This window comes from Scyliorhinus canicula, chromosome 3 (assembly GCF_902713615.1).
Source record: "Scyliorhinus canicula chromosome 3, sScyCan1.1, whole genome shotgun sequence".
Taxonomy (NCBI): Eukaryota; Metazoa; Chordata; class Chondrichthyes; order Carcharhiniformes; family Scyliorhinidae; genus Scyliorhinus; species Scyliorhinus canicula.
The window spans coordinates 213,128,635-213,146,011 of record NC_052148.1 but is presented as its reverse complement, the minus strand read 5'-3'; the positions used below and the strand labels follow the sequence as shown (position 1 = coordinate 213,146,011).

At 47.0% G+C, this 17,377-nt stretch overlaps 1 protein-coding gene across 5 annotated transcripts in view; it reads right to left on the bottom strand.

Annotated features, from left to right (window-relative positions):
* Positions 1-17,377, bottom strand: part of LOC119963275 (annexin A10-like) — a 108,142-nt gene that overhangs the window by 31,273 nt on the left and 59,492 nt on the right. For 3 of the 5 annotated variants that reach the window (XM_038792127.1, XM_038792128.1, XM_038792129.1), the window contains 3 exons: positions 17,080-17,159; positions 339-398; positions 119-212 (listed from right to left, as the gene is read on the bottom strand). In XM_038792127.1, coding sequence (XP_038648055.1) covers positions 119-212; positions 339-398; positions 17,080-17,159 — 234 coding nt within the window. The remainder of the gene's footprint in view (positions 1-118; positions 213-338; positions 399-17,079; positions 17,160-17,377) is intronic. The other 2 variants (XR_005460069.1, XM_038792130.1) reach the window with 1 other exon arrangement.

Genomic DNA, 17,377 nt, shown 5'->3' with positions numbered 1-17,377 from the left:
CTCTTTTAAAAGGTAATTTGGTCCTTTTTTTCAGTTATATACATGCTCTGAAGATTTTTATGGTTCCGTATACTAATAAAATAAATCAGGATGACCCAAGAATGTAATATTTAATTACCTAGCCATAACTGCTGATAGCTCTTTCTACACAGGAATTCTTGGAGCTTATTTCTATCCTCCGCTGTGTTGCCTTGGCAAGCTTCCCACAGATACTACAATATCAAAAATTAAAAGAACGAATTAGCAGTCATTTTATCTATTAGCTCCTTCGAACATCCTTGTTGAAAACCAAGATAAAAATGTGCATTTGAAAGTGGTATGAAGCATTTGTATATTACCGTGGCATCTTGTGTAGCCATTTCTTGATCTTCATATTCATATCCCTCTTCTCTGGCTCCCTGTGAATTTTAGACAGTATTAATTGTGGTGACATAAGTAATTAGAATGCGGGAGGGGGGTTACTATAATATAACCACACCTCCCACCAGGTTAAGTTTACACAGTGACCTGAATATAGTATTTATGAGTTTCTAGAATGATTTATTTCACAAAGGTGAAACGTGAAGCATCTTAACAGAGAATATTAAGAAGGTTTTATCAAGTGGATGTGAAAATGAGGTAAGTCAAAAAACAATTGTGGTAACTTGACCATAAAAAGGTAGTTGAAACACATTAATCTTAAAGTTAAAGTTGATCTTCTTTAATATATTAAAACAATAAAGTTTAAAATACAGTAGGGACTCCAAAATGGGAGAAGCTGGTTAAACATCAAAACAACAGTAGCAGAATAGAATTAGAACTAACGACAGTTAAATACTAATATCCACCGGTAGCAACAACAACAAATGACATCACAACACATACTGATGACATCAGCAATGGTTTCAAAAAGGAGATGCATAATAATAACATTTATAACAGTAATGCTAAGCTTGAATTTAAAATCTGTAGGCCGTAGAAAGCACGGAAGGCTGAGGATTGGAAAGAGTTTCAGTTTTGAGTGGGAGATGCTGTGACGAGTCTGACTTTATGAGCACTCAGGTAAGTATTTGGTCTCTTGGAGGTCTGCTTCTGAAAAACTTCACTTTGATTTCAATATCTTTAGGGAGGGCGAAGAAGGCACATTTGCTACTTTATAGGGACAAAAACGAAAAGCACAGAAGAATAGTGACCATTGTAATACAGGTTGAGCGTCCCTTATCTGAAGTTCAAAAAAGCAGAAAGTTCCGAAATCCGCACATGCGCAGTTCCCAATGCGCAACGCACATGCCCAGTTCCCAATGCGCAACGCACATGCCCAGTTCCCAATGCGCAACGCACATGCCCAGTTCCCAATGCGCAACGCACATGCCCAGTTCCCAACGATCTGCATTTGCACAGTTCCCATATGCACTGCACATGCGCTGTTCCCAATGTTGCGCACATGCGCCAATGAGCGCCGCAGATGTGCAGTATATTCTGAATTCTGAAAAATTGATACACAGTTGGCCCAAAGCATTTTGGATAAGGCATTTTCAAACTGTAACAATAAATTAAAGAACAATGTGTGAAAGGTCCTTTATCGTACTTAAGGTGGAAATTTGGGTTCCCACAAGTTCCCATGAAGCAATCCAATCAATCCCCCTATCCCGCTCAATCTCTGTTGCCCTGAAAGTTTATTTTCTTCAAGTGCCCAACTAATTTCCTTTCGAAATCATTGATTGTTTCTGCTACCAACATTCTTGTGGACAGAGAGTCCCTGGTCATTACAACTCATTGTGTAAAAAACACTCTTTCTCATCGGGCCCCACGGGACAGCAGGGTAGCACAAGTGGCTAGCACTGTGGCTTCACAGCGCCAGGGTCCCAGGTTCGATTCCCCGCTGGATCACTGTCTGTGTGGAGTCTGCATGTTCTCCCCGTGTCTGCGTGGGTTGCCTCCGGGTGCTCCGGTTTCCTCCCACAGTCCAAAGACGTGCAGGTTAGGTGGATTGGCCATGCTAAATTGCCCTTAGCATCCAAAAAGGTGAGGAGGGGTTATTGGGTTACAGGGATAGGGTGGAAATGAGGGCTTTAGTGGGTCGGTGCAGACTCGATGGGCTGAATGGCCTCCTTCTGCACTGTATGTTCTATCGTCCTTATATCTTCAGTTAATTGTGATTATGGCTATGAAGCCCTAGCTTGCGCAGGGACTGGACTTTCTGTGCTCCTGTTAGACATGTGTTGATGGGAAGGCACATAAGGTAGCCCACCACCTTCTTGCCCAGCCACCAAGCTCACCCTGACAACATGGCAGGTGGGTAGGCACTGCAATTGGTAGCCCGCCCACCATTTTTAAATAAATATTTAGATGCTCAATTGAGCTTGGTGACAAGCCATATGACCGTAATAATATGCTGCCCTTGCCAAAATACCATTAGTGTGGGCAGTCAGGCAGGAGAGGGCTGCCCTTTAAGTAAAAAAGTTTTTAAACGTATGGGAAGGAGGGGTACTATCATTGGGGGGCATCATTTGCACAGCAGGGGACTGCCCCTTTTCTTCCTATCTGCCTGCTCTCAAAATCAACCACTCCCATAGAACCATAGAATTCCTACAGTGCACAAGGAGACAATTCGGCCGATCGAGTCTGCACCGATACTCTGAAAGAGCACTCTACCTAGGCCCACTCCCCTGCCCTATCCCTGTAACTGCACCTAACCTGCACATCGTTAGACACTAAGAGGCAATTTAGCATGGCCAATCCACCTAACCTGCACATATGTGGACTGTGAGAGGAAACCGGAGCACCCGGAAGAAACCCACGCAGACAAGGGGGAGAAAGTGAAAACTCTGCACAGGTAAAGCCAGCATTGAACACGGGTCCCTGGCACCATGAGGCAGCAGTGATAACCATTGTGCCTCCGTGCCGCCCTTCTCTCCTGCCTAGTCAAACCCTCCCCACCCAATACACCAGACTTTCCTCGCGACAGAATGCATTGGCCTGCTCCTTAGGACTGGTTGTGGTCCGGAGAGTTACCACCACTGGGGTCTTGGCACTCCCAGGACTCCAGGAGCTAACAGCCAATCAGATTGGCCGCAATTTTGTGACAACAGGACTTCCTCCCGAGTGAGGGGTAGAAGTCCCACATTCCACCAATTTAGCCCACCCATCTTGTTATGGCTGCGGGATGGGCTGGCATGGAGCAAGTCGACTTTCCTTCTCATGATAGCACCCCAGTTTCCTTGCTGTAACTTTAGTGGGAGGACAGTAAGCCCACCCCCTAGAGAAAACATGCAAATGGCTATTTTCAGCTGTCCTGCTGTTTCTCTGTGGGTGTCATCAGACTTCTGCCAACCTTATAGGAGGAGAGCAGGAGAATCCATGCAGAATTGGGATATATTGGCTATTAAGTTATGGACAAAACATCAGCATGTGGCCTTTAGCCCTGGTCAATACTGTGTTGTGCAAAGCATTATGGTTTACCAATATAATGTGTTTAATAATTTTAGTGTATAAAGATTTGAATTATGTGACTGTGAATTTAACAATGGGGCACGGTTTGCAGGTTAGGTGGATTGGCCATACTAAATTGCCCTTAGAGTCCAAATTGCCCTTAGTGTTAGGTGGGGTTACTGGGTTATGGGGATAGGGTGGAGGTAGGGTGCTCGTTCCAACAGCCAGTGCAGACTCGATGGGCCGAATGGCCTCCTTCTGCACTGTAAATTCTATGAAATTCTATGATTACCAGGACAAATAAAGGACCACACCTGAAACACCAACTTAACACTCAAGCCTCCTTCTGACCTTCCTTTTTTAATTTGATTAGATTTTGAGGCCAGTGGCAATGAGGGCAACACACACTGCAGGAAGAGCAAAAACAAAGACATTAAGAGGGCATGAGAGAGGTAGGAAGTGCAGGAAGACAAGTGGGGGTGGGGGGGGGGGGGGCGCACTCCTCAACACAGGATTGTCCAGCAAAGATGACTAGGAACCAATACCACAGGAGACATTGATTTCCGAGGCAAATGGACACAGATATTTCTGATCTTCTCACCAAAGACACCTAACCTCACACCTTGCAGCCCTGCAACCACTCTCCGGTCCATCAAAGCCACTGTGACCTTGAACTTCTTCACTCTGGCTCCTTCCCAGGGTGCAAACCTGAGTGCAGTCTCAAAAATGGATGCATACGGCTGCATCTTGCAGATCACTAATGCCCTCTTAGCCAGAGATGGAATGTGCATCCGTTTCATGACAGACCTAGCCTCACAGGGACTAAAGTCATTGGGTTTTGCCTACATCGCTGGAATCCCTTAGATCGGGGCATCATTAGTTGCACTGTGGCAATCAGGGCACTGAACTACTAGCCAGTGAGATCAATCAACAGGAACGGCTTCCACTCCCTCAAGGCCTAACTGGCCTGCAACCACAGAAAATATGTCCACCTTGTGTACACATGGTATCCTGGCAGCTGCCATGACTCCTTTATTCTCCAGCACTCCAGTCTGCCTTAGGTCTTCATTCCAAACCCCAATGTGCATGGATGCAACCTCGGGCACAAGAGAAACCCCTCAAAGAGATGGCTACTCAACCCTTCAAGGGAGCCCCTGACTGAGGCACGGTAAATATACAGCATGGTCACCATTGAGTGGCCATCGGGCTTCTGAAGATGTGGTGTGAAATTTAATGGAAACATTTCTAAGTTCATTTGTGGTTGATTTTTCAGGAAGTTTCCTACCGGCTCTGCCGGTGAGTTCCCCATCGCTATTCAGTGACACTTAGTCACTTTTTTTGGCCCTGGGGGAGGGGGTTTCTCACCGGTTTAGCTCACACTTCAAAACATTTTCAGCACTCGGGAGCTGAACTTGAGATAGGGCCGCCATTTTGAAAGGGTGTGCCCATCTCTAAGTGAGCTTGTGGGTTAAGACTTTATGGTGGAACAGTTGAGGAACAGTGGAGAACCTTCCAAGCGATTTTTCACAAAGGTTTATACCAACAAAAAGGAAGGACGGTAGAAAGAGGGAAAATCGACCGTGAATATCTAAGGTAATAAGGGAGAGTATCAAATTGAAGGAAAAAGCATACAAAGTGGCAAAGATTGGTGGGAGACTAGAGGACGTACTGTCACTGGAGGGTGTGCAGAGGAGATTCACTAGGTTAATCCCAGATCTGAAGGGGTTGGATTACGAGGAGAGGTTGAGTAGATTGGGACTGTACTCATTGGAATTTAGAAGGATGAGGGGGGATCTTATAGAAACATTTAAAATTATGAAGGAAATAGATAGGATAGATGCGGGCAGGTTGTTTCCACTGGCGGGTGAAAGCAGAACTAGGGGACATAGCCTCAAAATAAGGGGAAGTAGATTTAGGACTAAGTTTAGGAGGAACTTCTTCACCCAAAGGGTTGTGAATCTATGGAATTCCTTGCCCAGTGAAGCAGTTGAGGCTCCTTCATTAAATGTTTTTAAGGTAAGGATAGATAGTTTTTTGAAGAATAAAGGGATTAAGGGTTATGGTGTTCGGGCCGGAAAGTGGAGTTGAGTTCACAAAAGATCAGCCATGATCTCATTGAATGGCGGAGCAGGCTCGAGGGGCCAGATGGCCTACTCTTGCTCCTAGTTCTTATGTTCTTATGTTAGCCCCTACCCTGGGCAATGTCACCCCCAAACACATGGGCAGTATCCCACACCTCGCCAAGTGAGGACACCCCGCTATGGAGTCCCTGGGGATCTCCCTCTTCAGGCCCCCATTCCCCCTTATAGGCTCCCCCCTCCAGGACCCCCACCATTGCCCCAATCTCATGGAGGCCCCAACTTACCTGCGATGCACCACACACCCTTCAAACCTCCCCTCCATCCTCCTTTCATGGACATGGCCCACTCAGGCCCTAACCATTGGCAGTGGCACCCTGGAACCCGGGCACCCTTGTATTGCCACCCCAAAACCCTGGTAGTGCTCCTGCCAGCTTGGCAGTGCCACCTGGGCACCTTGGCAGTGCCAGGGTGGAAGTACCAGGTTTATCAAAGTGCTAACTGGGCAGTACCAAGGTGCCCATGTTCCAGGGGGAGGGCCAAGGAGCCACCCTGCACCATCCCTGACCACCCAGTAGTCTCTGATGGCCCAAACCCCCCCCCTCCCCGGGTGCCATTCTGCCTGGTCTACAAATGTGTGGACCAGTACTGAATGGCGCTCAGCTGCAGCCCCTCTGGGGAGGGTAGTAGATGCGGGGGGGCCAGTTGATCCCGGGTAAGCTCGCCTAAGTAGGTTTAAATCCTACTTGGGCAAATGCCGTTTGGCCATGCCCCTTTTAGACATACTTCAGATTCTGACGCCTCGTGGGACTTGGGTAGATCCTGCAAGGTGTGAAGGTTGCTGGGAAGCCCGCGAAAGGCCTCTCCTGGCATCTACCGGCCGCCTTGTGCTCTCAGTCGAGCAGAACGCAGCCACAAAATCTCGCCCTGGTTCTGACTGGTTGGGTGGTATCTGCTGCACTCTCCATAACATGACTCCAGAGAGGCGTAGTCCTTGAGGACAATGACATCCTAGAAGGAGACAGCTCATCGGGAAGAAGCAGAAGCAGGAAGTGAGGGAAGAGGAGTAAGAGGATAGAAATGGATGACACTGGACAGGGAGGTGTTTCCGTTGCATGACAAGGTGACTTCCTTCTGCCTCCCTCTGGCACAAGAATCTCCGTCCTTTCCCTCAAGGCTCCTGACATTGAATCCAGGTTGACAGTGATGAAACGAGGGTCAGTCCTGCCCCGAGTGCCATGCCTCTGGTTCTCCTGTAAGGTCGCGCTTCCGTTCTGTGGTGCAATGGGAGGCTGTAGCACTAATAACAGATCACTCCCTCAGGATAATCAGCAGTCTCAATGACAGCTGCCATGAAATTAAAAAAATGAAAATCGCTTATTGTCACGAGTAGGCTTCAATGAAGTTACTGTGAAAAGCCCCTAGTCGCCACATTCTGGCGCCTGTCCAGGGAGGCTGGTACGGGAATCGAACCGTGCTGCTGGCCTGCTTGGTCTGCTTTAAAAGCCAGCGATTTAGCCCAGTGAGCTAATGAGTCCCACAATTGGTCTGCCCTGCCTCTATTCCTGCCCCTATTGCCTCTAAATGGACAGGAAATCCGTGTCCATATCAAGAGCTCACCCTGTGAAAAAATAGAATTTTAAACAGTTTCCCATCAGAGGCTGGTTCCTGACCCAAAAACAGACCAAGCTCCTGTTTCTAACCACTGTGCGCACTCCGGTAAAAGCTCCACAAGATTATAGAATCCCTACAGTGCAGAAGGAGGCCATTTGGTGCATCGAGTCTGCGCCAACCCTTTTGAATGAGCTACCAATTGACACTCCCCCGTCGAATCCCCGTAACCTAAACTGCACATCAAGGGCCAATTTAGCTTGGCCAGTCCACCTAACCTGCACCTCTTTGGACTGTGGGAGGAAATTGGAGCATCCGGAGGAAATCCATGCAGACATGGGGAGATCATACAAACTCCACTCAGTCACCCAAGGCAGGAATTGAACCCGGGTCCCTGGCGCTGTGAGGCAGAAGTGTTAACCACCATGCCACCCCACAGAGTTCTCCTTTCAGAAGGTAAAACAGCCAGCTTGTTCATCGTTTCCTGATACATATATCCTTATAGATGTATTACCATCTTTGATTATCTTTTTTCCACCATCTCCCATGTACCTCTTGATTCTTTTTATAATATGCAAATATTGCAATATTATAATTTCTGCTTTTATTTAAATGTGCAGCAATTTCAGTCTTCCTTTTTGCTTTGCCTCCAGAAGAAAACAAGAAAATGGGCATGCAGCGTTGGAGATGTTTTTCCCTTTGAGGCTGCATACTATGCTGCCTTAAAAAAAATAGCTGCAGGGCTATATCTTTTTGCTTGGAGTCACAGAGTCGTAGATGTTTATAGCATGGAAACAGGCCCTTCGGCCCAGCTTGTCCATGCCACCCAGTTTCTATCGCTAAGCTAGTCCCACTTGCCCGCATTTTGCCCATAACCCTCTCTACCCACCCTGCCTATGTAACTGTCTAACTGCTTTTTAAAAGACAAAATCGTACCCGGCTCTACTCTGCCTCTGGCAGCCCATTCTAGATGCTCACCACCCTCTGTGTGAAGAAATGTCCCTTCTGCTCTCTTTTATATCTCTCCCCTCTCACCTTAAAACTGTGCCTTTTACATTCAGCAGGCTCCTGGTCAGGATGGTGATGTGGAACGTGAGGGGGTTAGGGGGACCGGTTGAGTTATCTCACATTAAAGTGCCACTTAAATTCTCTCTTTCACACCGGCAGGTGGCAGTCAGGCCTCGAGCATTGTATTGATTTGAATGATTTCTGACGGTAATTACCAGTAAATGATTATTCAATACCAAGGAATGATCGCAAAATGGGTTTGGACATGGATTAATCGAATACAGGACTGAGAAGCATCCTGATTACAATGGAGAAACTGTAAAAATGCTGGTGAATGAAGATGGTGAGACTTTCAGACTCTTTCCCACTCGACAACATTTTTCAACAAGAGCCGGCCTTGATGGAAGTTCAAAGCCGTTATTTTCAATCTGATACTTTAATTCACAAGACATTAAGTACTATTGTATTTTTGCATCTTCTGGAAACCAACACATATCGCAGGCGGAATGCTTTTGTTCGGTGCAGATGGGAAGGCGTGTCGACACTAACTGAAGTTCATAATTCCACTGACAGCAAACTTATTTTGAAGGAAATACAACCCCCCCCCACCCCCGCAGTACTTTTTCTCCCTCCTTCCAACCGTAGCCTGTTCAATCTAGCGTAAAGAAAATAGAGGCAGAAGTCTCACTTTGGGACTGATTCATGCTATTACAAACAAACCAAACTGGTCACACTTTGACTAGTTTGGAGTTTTCAATTTGATTGAGCACTGATCCATAGCACACGCATACAACAGTATTAATGTGAGTCAGTAGTTCCTGATGATTTAGTATGTTACTTATCTTGCCTGAAGCGACCAAGAGTTACCTTCTACACACAAATAATAGGCCAAGACCCTGACCTGCAGCCAAAAAGATGTGAAGTGAATGCAATAACAGCTGAATTCCCACGGGGCCCAGGGAGATAAACATTTTTGACATTTATTTTGCTGAGCACTGCAATGCCATTTGAAAGCAAAGGAGAATAAGCCATTTGCCCCTGCACATCTGGCGACCAGTATTGATCCTGCTCTAGGATGGCCACGACCAATGATCACATATTATTGGCGGCAAACCTTGCTCGGCAACCTTAAAAAAACTCTTTCAATAAATCACCTCACCTTTCCCCACTCAAGCTGCAATATTTACTGGTGGAGTTTTATGAGCAGAATTATTGTACTAAGTCACATATTAATATGAAGCATAGACTTTGGGCTGGATTCTCCGTTTCAGCGGCTATGTGCCGGTTCAAACGTGGATTCTTGGGTGTTTTATGACCCGGAAATTGGCGGCACCGATTCCGGGACTGGTGATGGGCTAGCCGCACATGGCAACAACCTGCAGCGGTAGCGCCATACAACATGGCACTGGCCGTGCATGGACTCGGCCCGCCATCTGCCAACCTATAGGTCATCCCCTGGCCATCGCTCACCAGTCCCCCCCCCCCCCCCCCCCCCCCCCCCCCCCCCCCCCCCACCCCCACGTCCCCCAGCTGCTCCTCTCATTTCCATTTAATGTCCACGATTGGAGCTCTCTCCAAGTCCATCAGCTCCTTGTAGATCTCAAATACCTTCCCTTCCCCTATCTCCCCCTTTGACAGCACTCTATCCTGCAACCCCTAGGGCAGCAACCCCGGAAAAGACGGCACCAGCCTCCTCACAAAGTCCCAGACCTCTAATATCTCAATCCATTCCCACTGGGCAACTCATATTCCTCCTCCAGGTCCTCTAAGCTCGCAAAGCTGCCCCCCACAAGCAGGATCCCAAACTGTTTGATCCCTGCCTGCTGCCACCCTAGAAACCTCACATCTTCCCCTCCCATACCCACTGCCCCCATACCCTCAAGGCCGACACTACCATGGGCCCGTGGAGTACCTGGCTGGCACGAATGACAGAGGCGCTGTCAACAATGCCCCTAAACCCGTTCTCCTGCATGAGGCTGCCTCCATCTACCCCATACTGACCCCTCCCCCACTATCCACTTCCTAACCATAGTGATTTAGCTGGCCAGGACCCCCACCCTTAACCCCTCCAACCTTTATGAGCCACTTCAAACTGGGCCTTCAGCCCCCCCACCCTTCATACCCCCTTCTCATCGCTCCTTTTATGGGCAAGGCCCCCTCAGGACCAGATCCTTGTGGCACTGTCACCTGGACAGTGCCACCTGTCACAGCCCTTGTCAGCGCAAACTGGGAACCTCAGCAGTGCCAGGGGTGGCGCCGCTGGTTAGGCCAGTGTTTATTGCCCATCACTAGTTGCCCTTTAGAAGGTGGTCCAAGAAGGAATTGCCTTCTTGAACCGCTGCAGCCTCTGAGCTGTAGGTACACCCAGAGTGCTGTTAGGGAAGAGGGTCCAGGATTTTGACCCAGCAACAGTGAAGGAACAGTTATACACTTCCAAGTCAGGGTGATGAGTGACTTGGAGGGGAACCTCCAGATGATGGTGTTCCCAGATACCTGTTGCTTGTCCTTCTGGATGGTAGTGATTGTGGGTTTGGAAGATGCTGTCTAAGGAACCTTGGTGAGTTATTGCAGTGCATCCTGTGGGTGGTACACATGGCTGTCACTGTTCATCAGTGGTGGAGGGTTTGAACGTTTGTGGAAGGAGGAGCAATCAAGTGGGCTGCCTTGTCCTGGATGGTGTCAAGCTTCTTGAGTTTTGTTGGAGCTGCACTCATCCAGGCAAGTGAAGAGTATTCCATTACACTCCTGACTTGTGCCTTGTAGATGGTGGACAGCCTTTGGGAGGGCCAGGAGGTGAGTTACGCGCCGTAGGATTCTTAGCCTTTGACCGGTTCTGGTCGTCACAGTATTAATATGGCTAGTCTAGTTCAGTTTCTTATCAATGGTAACCCCCAAGATGTTGATTATGGGTGATTATGCACTGTCGGAGTTCACCAAGGCTCCTCAGACAGCACCCACGACTGGCACCATCTAGAAAGACAAAGGCAGCAGACGGATGGGAACACCACCACTTGAAAGTTCCCCTCCAAAATATTCACCAACCTGACTTGGAAATATATCACCGCTCCTTCACTGTAGCTGGGTCAAATCCTGAACTCCCTCCCGAACAGCACTGTGGGTGTACCTACACAGCATGGACTGCAGTGGTTCAGGAAGGCAGATCATCACTACCTACTCAAGGTCGAGTAGGGGCAGGCAATAAATGCTCGGCTAGCCAGTGATGCTCATATTGCAAGAATTAATTAAAAATAATTAGAAACTGGAGGTCATCAGTTGCAGAATCTGACTACAATGTACTGGCATGGCCTGACATATCCATCTTCCATTACCATCAGGGCAGGGTTTTGACTCTTGCTGAATAAGGAGTGCCGAAGGGTGTGCCATAAGCAGCACCAGGGACACTGAAAAATGAAATATACTGGTGAAGCCACAACCCAGGACTATGTACATACAAAGTACATGAGATTCCTCAGGGTGCTCTGGATTCCTCTCGCTGTCCAAAGATGTGCTTGTTAGGTGGATTGGCCATGCTAAATTGTCAAAAAGAGGAGTAGATGCATGACATATATTTAATGGATGTAGCCTTTATGCAGATGAATTATAAAAGGTATATTTTTAAATTGCAATTCTTTCCTCTGGAAGTTTTAGAAACATCTTCATTGAAATGACTGATCAACTCCTGTCGTGAAAGCCACATTTGACAAAGTACTTAGGCTGGCGAGTCAGTTATCACCCCCCTGAAAATGGCAGAATGTTGCATTTATCAGAAATAACTTATTATCCATCAAATGTGTATTTCCATTCAAGGGGTCTATGAATGTTTTTGCTTGGTTGGGAGCCTGAAGCACATGGCCTCTTATCACCATATTTAAGAATCCCTGAATAAAGCTGAATAATCCACAAAGCTCCACTTCCCTGTTTACCTAATAAGAAACAAGCAGCATGGATCATTACTGGCCCCCGGGTGGTGGGCTAAGAACGTGGGGGGGCATGAGTGGTGGTAGTCTGTTCAAATGTCAGTGAGCTGCATCAGGACACAGTCCTGCTGCTCGGCCATTTTACCAGCGGCAGAATCTGCAGAAGCCACCCCTCCTCGCGGCGGTACTAAGGCTGAAAATCTCCTGGCCCTTTGACTGGGCTAACAGTGTCGGGAAGCAGCCTGCCACATTTCAGTGGAAGATGAAGGTTTGGAAGATTGTACCTGCACTCCTGCTGCCTGCCTGTGCAAACTTGGGACCTGCAAACTATCCTGGCACTGGAACCTACTCCTTCCGATTAAATCACTCCATTGGGACATGGCCCATTTACCAATCCTTCCATAGAGACAACCTTAGCATAATTGAAAGACTTGACCCAGAGAAACATGGTGACAGAATCCAGCCCCGGGAGTTCTCCGACCATTGCTATTCTCTGGTCCTGCTGGCAGCGTACCTCCGCCTGCAGGTTTCCGGAGGCGTGGAGTGGCTTCAATGGGAAATTCCATTGACAGCGAATGGCATGCTGCTGAGAAACACGTGGCTTGGGGATCGGAGAATCCAGCCCCAGGTCACCCACTTTCGGTTGTGAGGACAGAGTCATACTCTGGGGTTCCCAAGTGGGGTACCAACCCCTGCAAGAGAGCCCTGCTGTTTCCTTTGGAAAGCCTAATGTGCCTTCACTCTCCCTGCCAAATTCAGGATAACCAAGTCCAATCGGGTCCAGAGGCGCCGACCCATGAGTAACTCTACTGGCGTGACCCCGAAGTACCATGGGGGTAATGATATGTTAGAGAAGATAGTTGGCCAACCTAAGGTGTAGTGGTTTGTTGGATAGCTGACTTGAACGTCTGAACTGCTCTTTTCAGACTGGGTGATAGGGAGTTGATCTAATTTGGCAGATGCAATTTGTCCTGACAAAGTGTTGAAACTCCTGCCTGGTGAATCCAGTACCATTTCTGGACACAAATACTAAGGGGAGGCCATGGGTAGCAAAGAACTGCCGCAGAGCCTCTATTGTGGCTGCAGAGGTTGTCATCCCCATCTCCTGAACATCCAATTACTTGGAGTGGGCATAAAACAGGATCAGGACTATTCTGCCAGGAAGTGACGTGCCAAGTCCACATGTAACCTTGTCCACAGACAACCAGGCCATTATCATGAGTGGAGGTTGGCCATGTGTGGCACAATTTGCTGTCCCTGGCTGAGGTCGTACTGGTGCACCTTACCTATGCCGGGTCACCAAATGTAGCTTCTGGTTAGCATTTCCACCTTTGTTTTGTTAGAATGTGCACTGTGCAGCTCCTACAACAGTGGCTCCCTTGCTGGGGGTGGTACCATCACTCGGGAACACAAGAGTGACTCCATCCTCACAACAGAGCTCATCTTTGCTAGTGAGGTAGGACTTAACTGATCTGATTTATCATTTTTAAATTTAAAAAAATTTAGAGTACCCAATTCATTTTTTCCAATTAAGGGGCAATTTAGCATGGCCAATTGACCTACCCGGCACACCTTTGGGTCGTGGGGACGAAACCCACACAAACAAGGGGAGAATGTGCAAACTCCACACGGACAGTGACCCAGAGCTGGGATCGAAACTGGGACCTCGGCGCCATGAGGCAGCAATGCTAACCACTGCACCACCGTGATGCTGCTGATCTGATTTATCATGGTGCCACCCGGTTAAGATCATTCGCTTCACTTTGGAGAGGACTGGATCGCGTTGTGTCCACTTCTTTACGTGATCTGACCGGGCTGGCAAAGGAAATTTAAAGCCAGGACAATTTCTTGAGTGACAGGTGGTGCTTCCAGATCCTTGGGAAGCAGGAGCTGACCAGGCACATCAGTGTTTGCGTTCTGTGTGCCCCGCCGATGCTAAAAGATGTAGTTGCAGGCCACCGACAACAAGGCCCACCGCTGTATTGGGCGGAGACGATCAGGGTATTCACAGAGGAATCCCAAGAAGTGGCCCCTGGTCAGTTATTATGGTGAAGCATCGCATAGATATACTGGTGAAATTTCTTGATGCCATAGGTTACGGCGAGCCTTCTTTCTCAATTTGTGTGTATTTCCGCTCGGCATTAGAGAGTTCTGGAGGTGAAGACGTCGGGCCTCTCTGAGCCGCCTTCCATTCTATGGGACAGGATTGTGTCAGTGACCTCACTAGCTTGGAATGTGAACTATTCATGCTTCAATCAGGTTCCAGCATCACTAAATCTTCTCAGCACCTCTTCCAGGCTTACTCACTGCTCTTTACACAATGTTCCTGTCACCAAAACATCATCCAGGTAGACCTTGGAGTAGATTTTCCGTTGTGTGTTGGAATATCGCACAGGCCAAGAAGATTGCAAAGTGTAATCTGGTGTATTGAAACATGTCTTTATGCATATTAATGGTTGCATACTTCTGGGCATCCTCATCCAGTTCCAACTGTAAGTTGTTAGGGGCTGGTTTAGCTCACCAGGCTAAATCGCTGGCTTTTAAAGCAGACCAAGCAGGCCAGCAGCACGGTTCGATTCCCGTACCAGCCTCCCTGGACAGGCGCCGTGAATGTGGCGACTAGGGGCTTTTCACAGTAACTTCATTGAAGCCTACTCGTGACAATAAGCGATTTTCATTTCACATGACTTAGGTCAAGCTTGGTGTATGTGAGGCCCCTCCGTCAACTTTACATAAACAGTTTCAATTCATAGAACTGGATATTTGTCCACTTGGCTGCCTGAATCATCGTAAGCTTATAGTTCCCACAGAGTCTAACTGAGCAGTCTGGTTTTAACACAGGGACGATGGGGGCTGCCCATTCAGAAAACTGAATGGGTCTGATAATCCCAATTTTTCCAGGCTTTAAGTTTTGCTGTCAGGCATAAGGGATGTATCTTGGCCTTTTCTCTTCTTATTCGGCCTAACTCATTCTGGAATACATCTTTATAATTGCATAAGATTTCCTGGGAAAACACTATCCAATATCTTGAAGATCGCCAACCAGTACAACTTGATTTGGCACAGCCAATCTTACCCCATGGGATTTGGTCAAGGTCCCTTAACAATGATCACAGGGAGCTGGGAATCCTGTTGCGCAGATAAGACATTGATGTCAAGGTTTTTCCAAAATTTCAAGGTTTCCCCATATATGCCGCTAACTTGGCAGTTGTGCTATTTACGTTCAAAGGCTGAACTCCTTCTGAAAAATCTTTGAATGTTTGTTCACCCACAACCGTGGCTGACATCTCGGTGTTGACCTCGGTCTTTAGTGGTCTTCCATTTACCAAGAGGACAATGTCTTTGAAGGCTATTTTACTCCCGTTGACCATATTTAGCCTGTAGGTTTCTCCACTTTGTTCACTGGAGTCAGTGTTTGTTTATTTTTGATTTCATGCACTCTGCCTGGTGCAACAGCGTATCTGAATGTGGCGTTTCCTATTGCCCCGAAAGCAAACTGCCCACAGCTGGGTCACCTCACCCTCTTGGAGCTTTAAAGCTCTGACATGCCCTTCTTGGTGCATTCAGTTGTCTGGACTATTTTGATTGCCTTGTCTATGAAAATCTTCATCTCAGCAAGTAACTTCTTTTGCACATTTATGTTGTTAATAATGCATACGAAGCGACCACGCAGCATGTCGCTCAATGTGGTGCTGCACTCACTATTTTCACCTGGCAATGAAGGTGGAAACCACCTCTCCTGTGTCCCTGACAGCTGAATTAAACATGTAGCATGATATGGTCTGGAGTTGAAATGCTCTTTCATAAGTGTTATCAATTGTCAAATGATTCTGTATTGGGAGCCTCCGGGACTTATAATATTGTCGGTCTGGGGCCCACAAACCATTAATAAAATAACCCTTTGTTTACCTTCCCTGGTGATTAGTTTGCTGTAAAGAAGTAATGGAATCTCTTGATATACTGGCTCTAGTCTTTGGCCCCCTGGTCGAACAGATCGAGCTTCCCAATCATGGCCATTTTTCACACATTGGTCCATGATGGTTTTGATGCTATTTGTTTTCTTATTCTTTTTGAAGCCTTTCCCCTTTCCCCTCAAATTTTTTAATTAATTAGGACTTGCGACCATTGCCCAATTTATGCTCATCGCCAGTGTGGTGGCTTGAGGGAAAATAGAACATAGAACACTACAGCGCAGTACGGGCCCTTCGGCCCTCGATGTTGCGCCGACCTGTGAAACCATCTGAAGCCTATCTGACCTACACTATTCCATTTTCATCTATATGTCTATCCAGTGACCACTTAAATGCCCTTAAAGTTGGCGAGTCTACTACTGTTGCAGGCAGGGCGTTCCACACCCCTACTACTCTCTGAGTAAAGAAACTGCCTCTGACATCTGTCCTATATCTATCACCCCTCAATTTAAAGCTATGTCCCCTCGTGTTGGTCATCACCATCCGAGGAAAAAGACTCTCACTGTCCACCCTATCTAACCCTCTGACTATCTTATATGTCTCTATTAAGTCACCTCTCAGCCTTCTCCTCGTAAGACCTTCCCTCCAAGGAAAACTGTGGAAGCTTCTTATATAGCCAAACGAGAGTTTATTGATAATGAGTAAAAGGTAAACTATACACAGGCACGGAGTTTATAAAGAGGTTTTCACTCTCTCACACCCTGGAACACACTGCCTGGCCTCCTGCTCACAGGACCCCACACTTTTTCCCCATTGGTTGTTTTCTGCGCGTTCCGGCACCATAGGCGCCGAGCCAGTCACGTAGACCGCGAGGGCTCACCCCTTAAAGGGGCCGCGCCACCACAAAAAGGAAGTCACTTCCATTGGACATAATTTTACAGAAGTCAGAGAATTTTGTAGTCAAGCTTCATTTTCTAATGGAAACTGCAAAGACAAAGTTACTTTAACATTTTTGGACCAACATGAGAAATCATCAAAGTTACTACTTGAGCATTGTAGTTAGTGCTTTTCCCATCAGGGCACAATGTGTATTTCATAAAACACAAAACAGACAGGATACCATATAAGTAAGTTGCAAAATACCTGTGTAAGTATCACTAGGGCATCCCTAAAATGTCCAGATGTTTCACTTTCAACATCAAATTGAATTGGTACATCGAATTCTAAAAGCAAAATAAGAAATGTGCACATTATATTGCTAGCCATGTCAAATATTCAGTTTTACAGATTATACAGTTTTTACAGATTTTACAGATTATACAGGAATACTACTGTAGTGGTTATGATACTGGACTGGGAACTGCTATAATATGAGTTTAAACCACAGTATAGTAATTTGTGGATTTGGTCAATTTGTTTATGAGCTAGTACTAGAAAATAA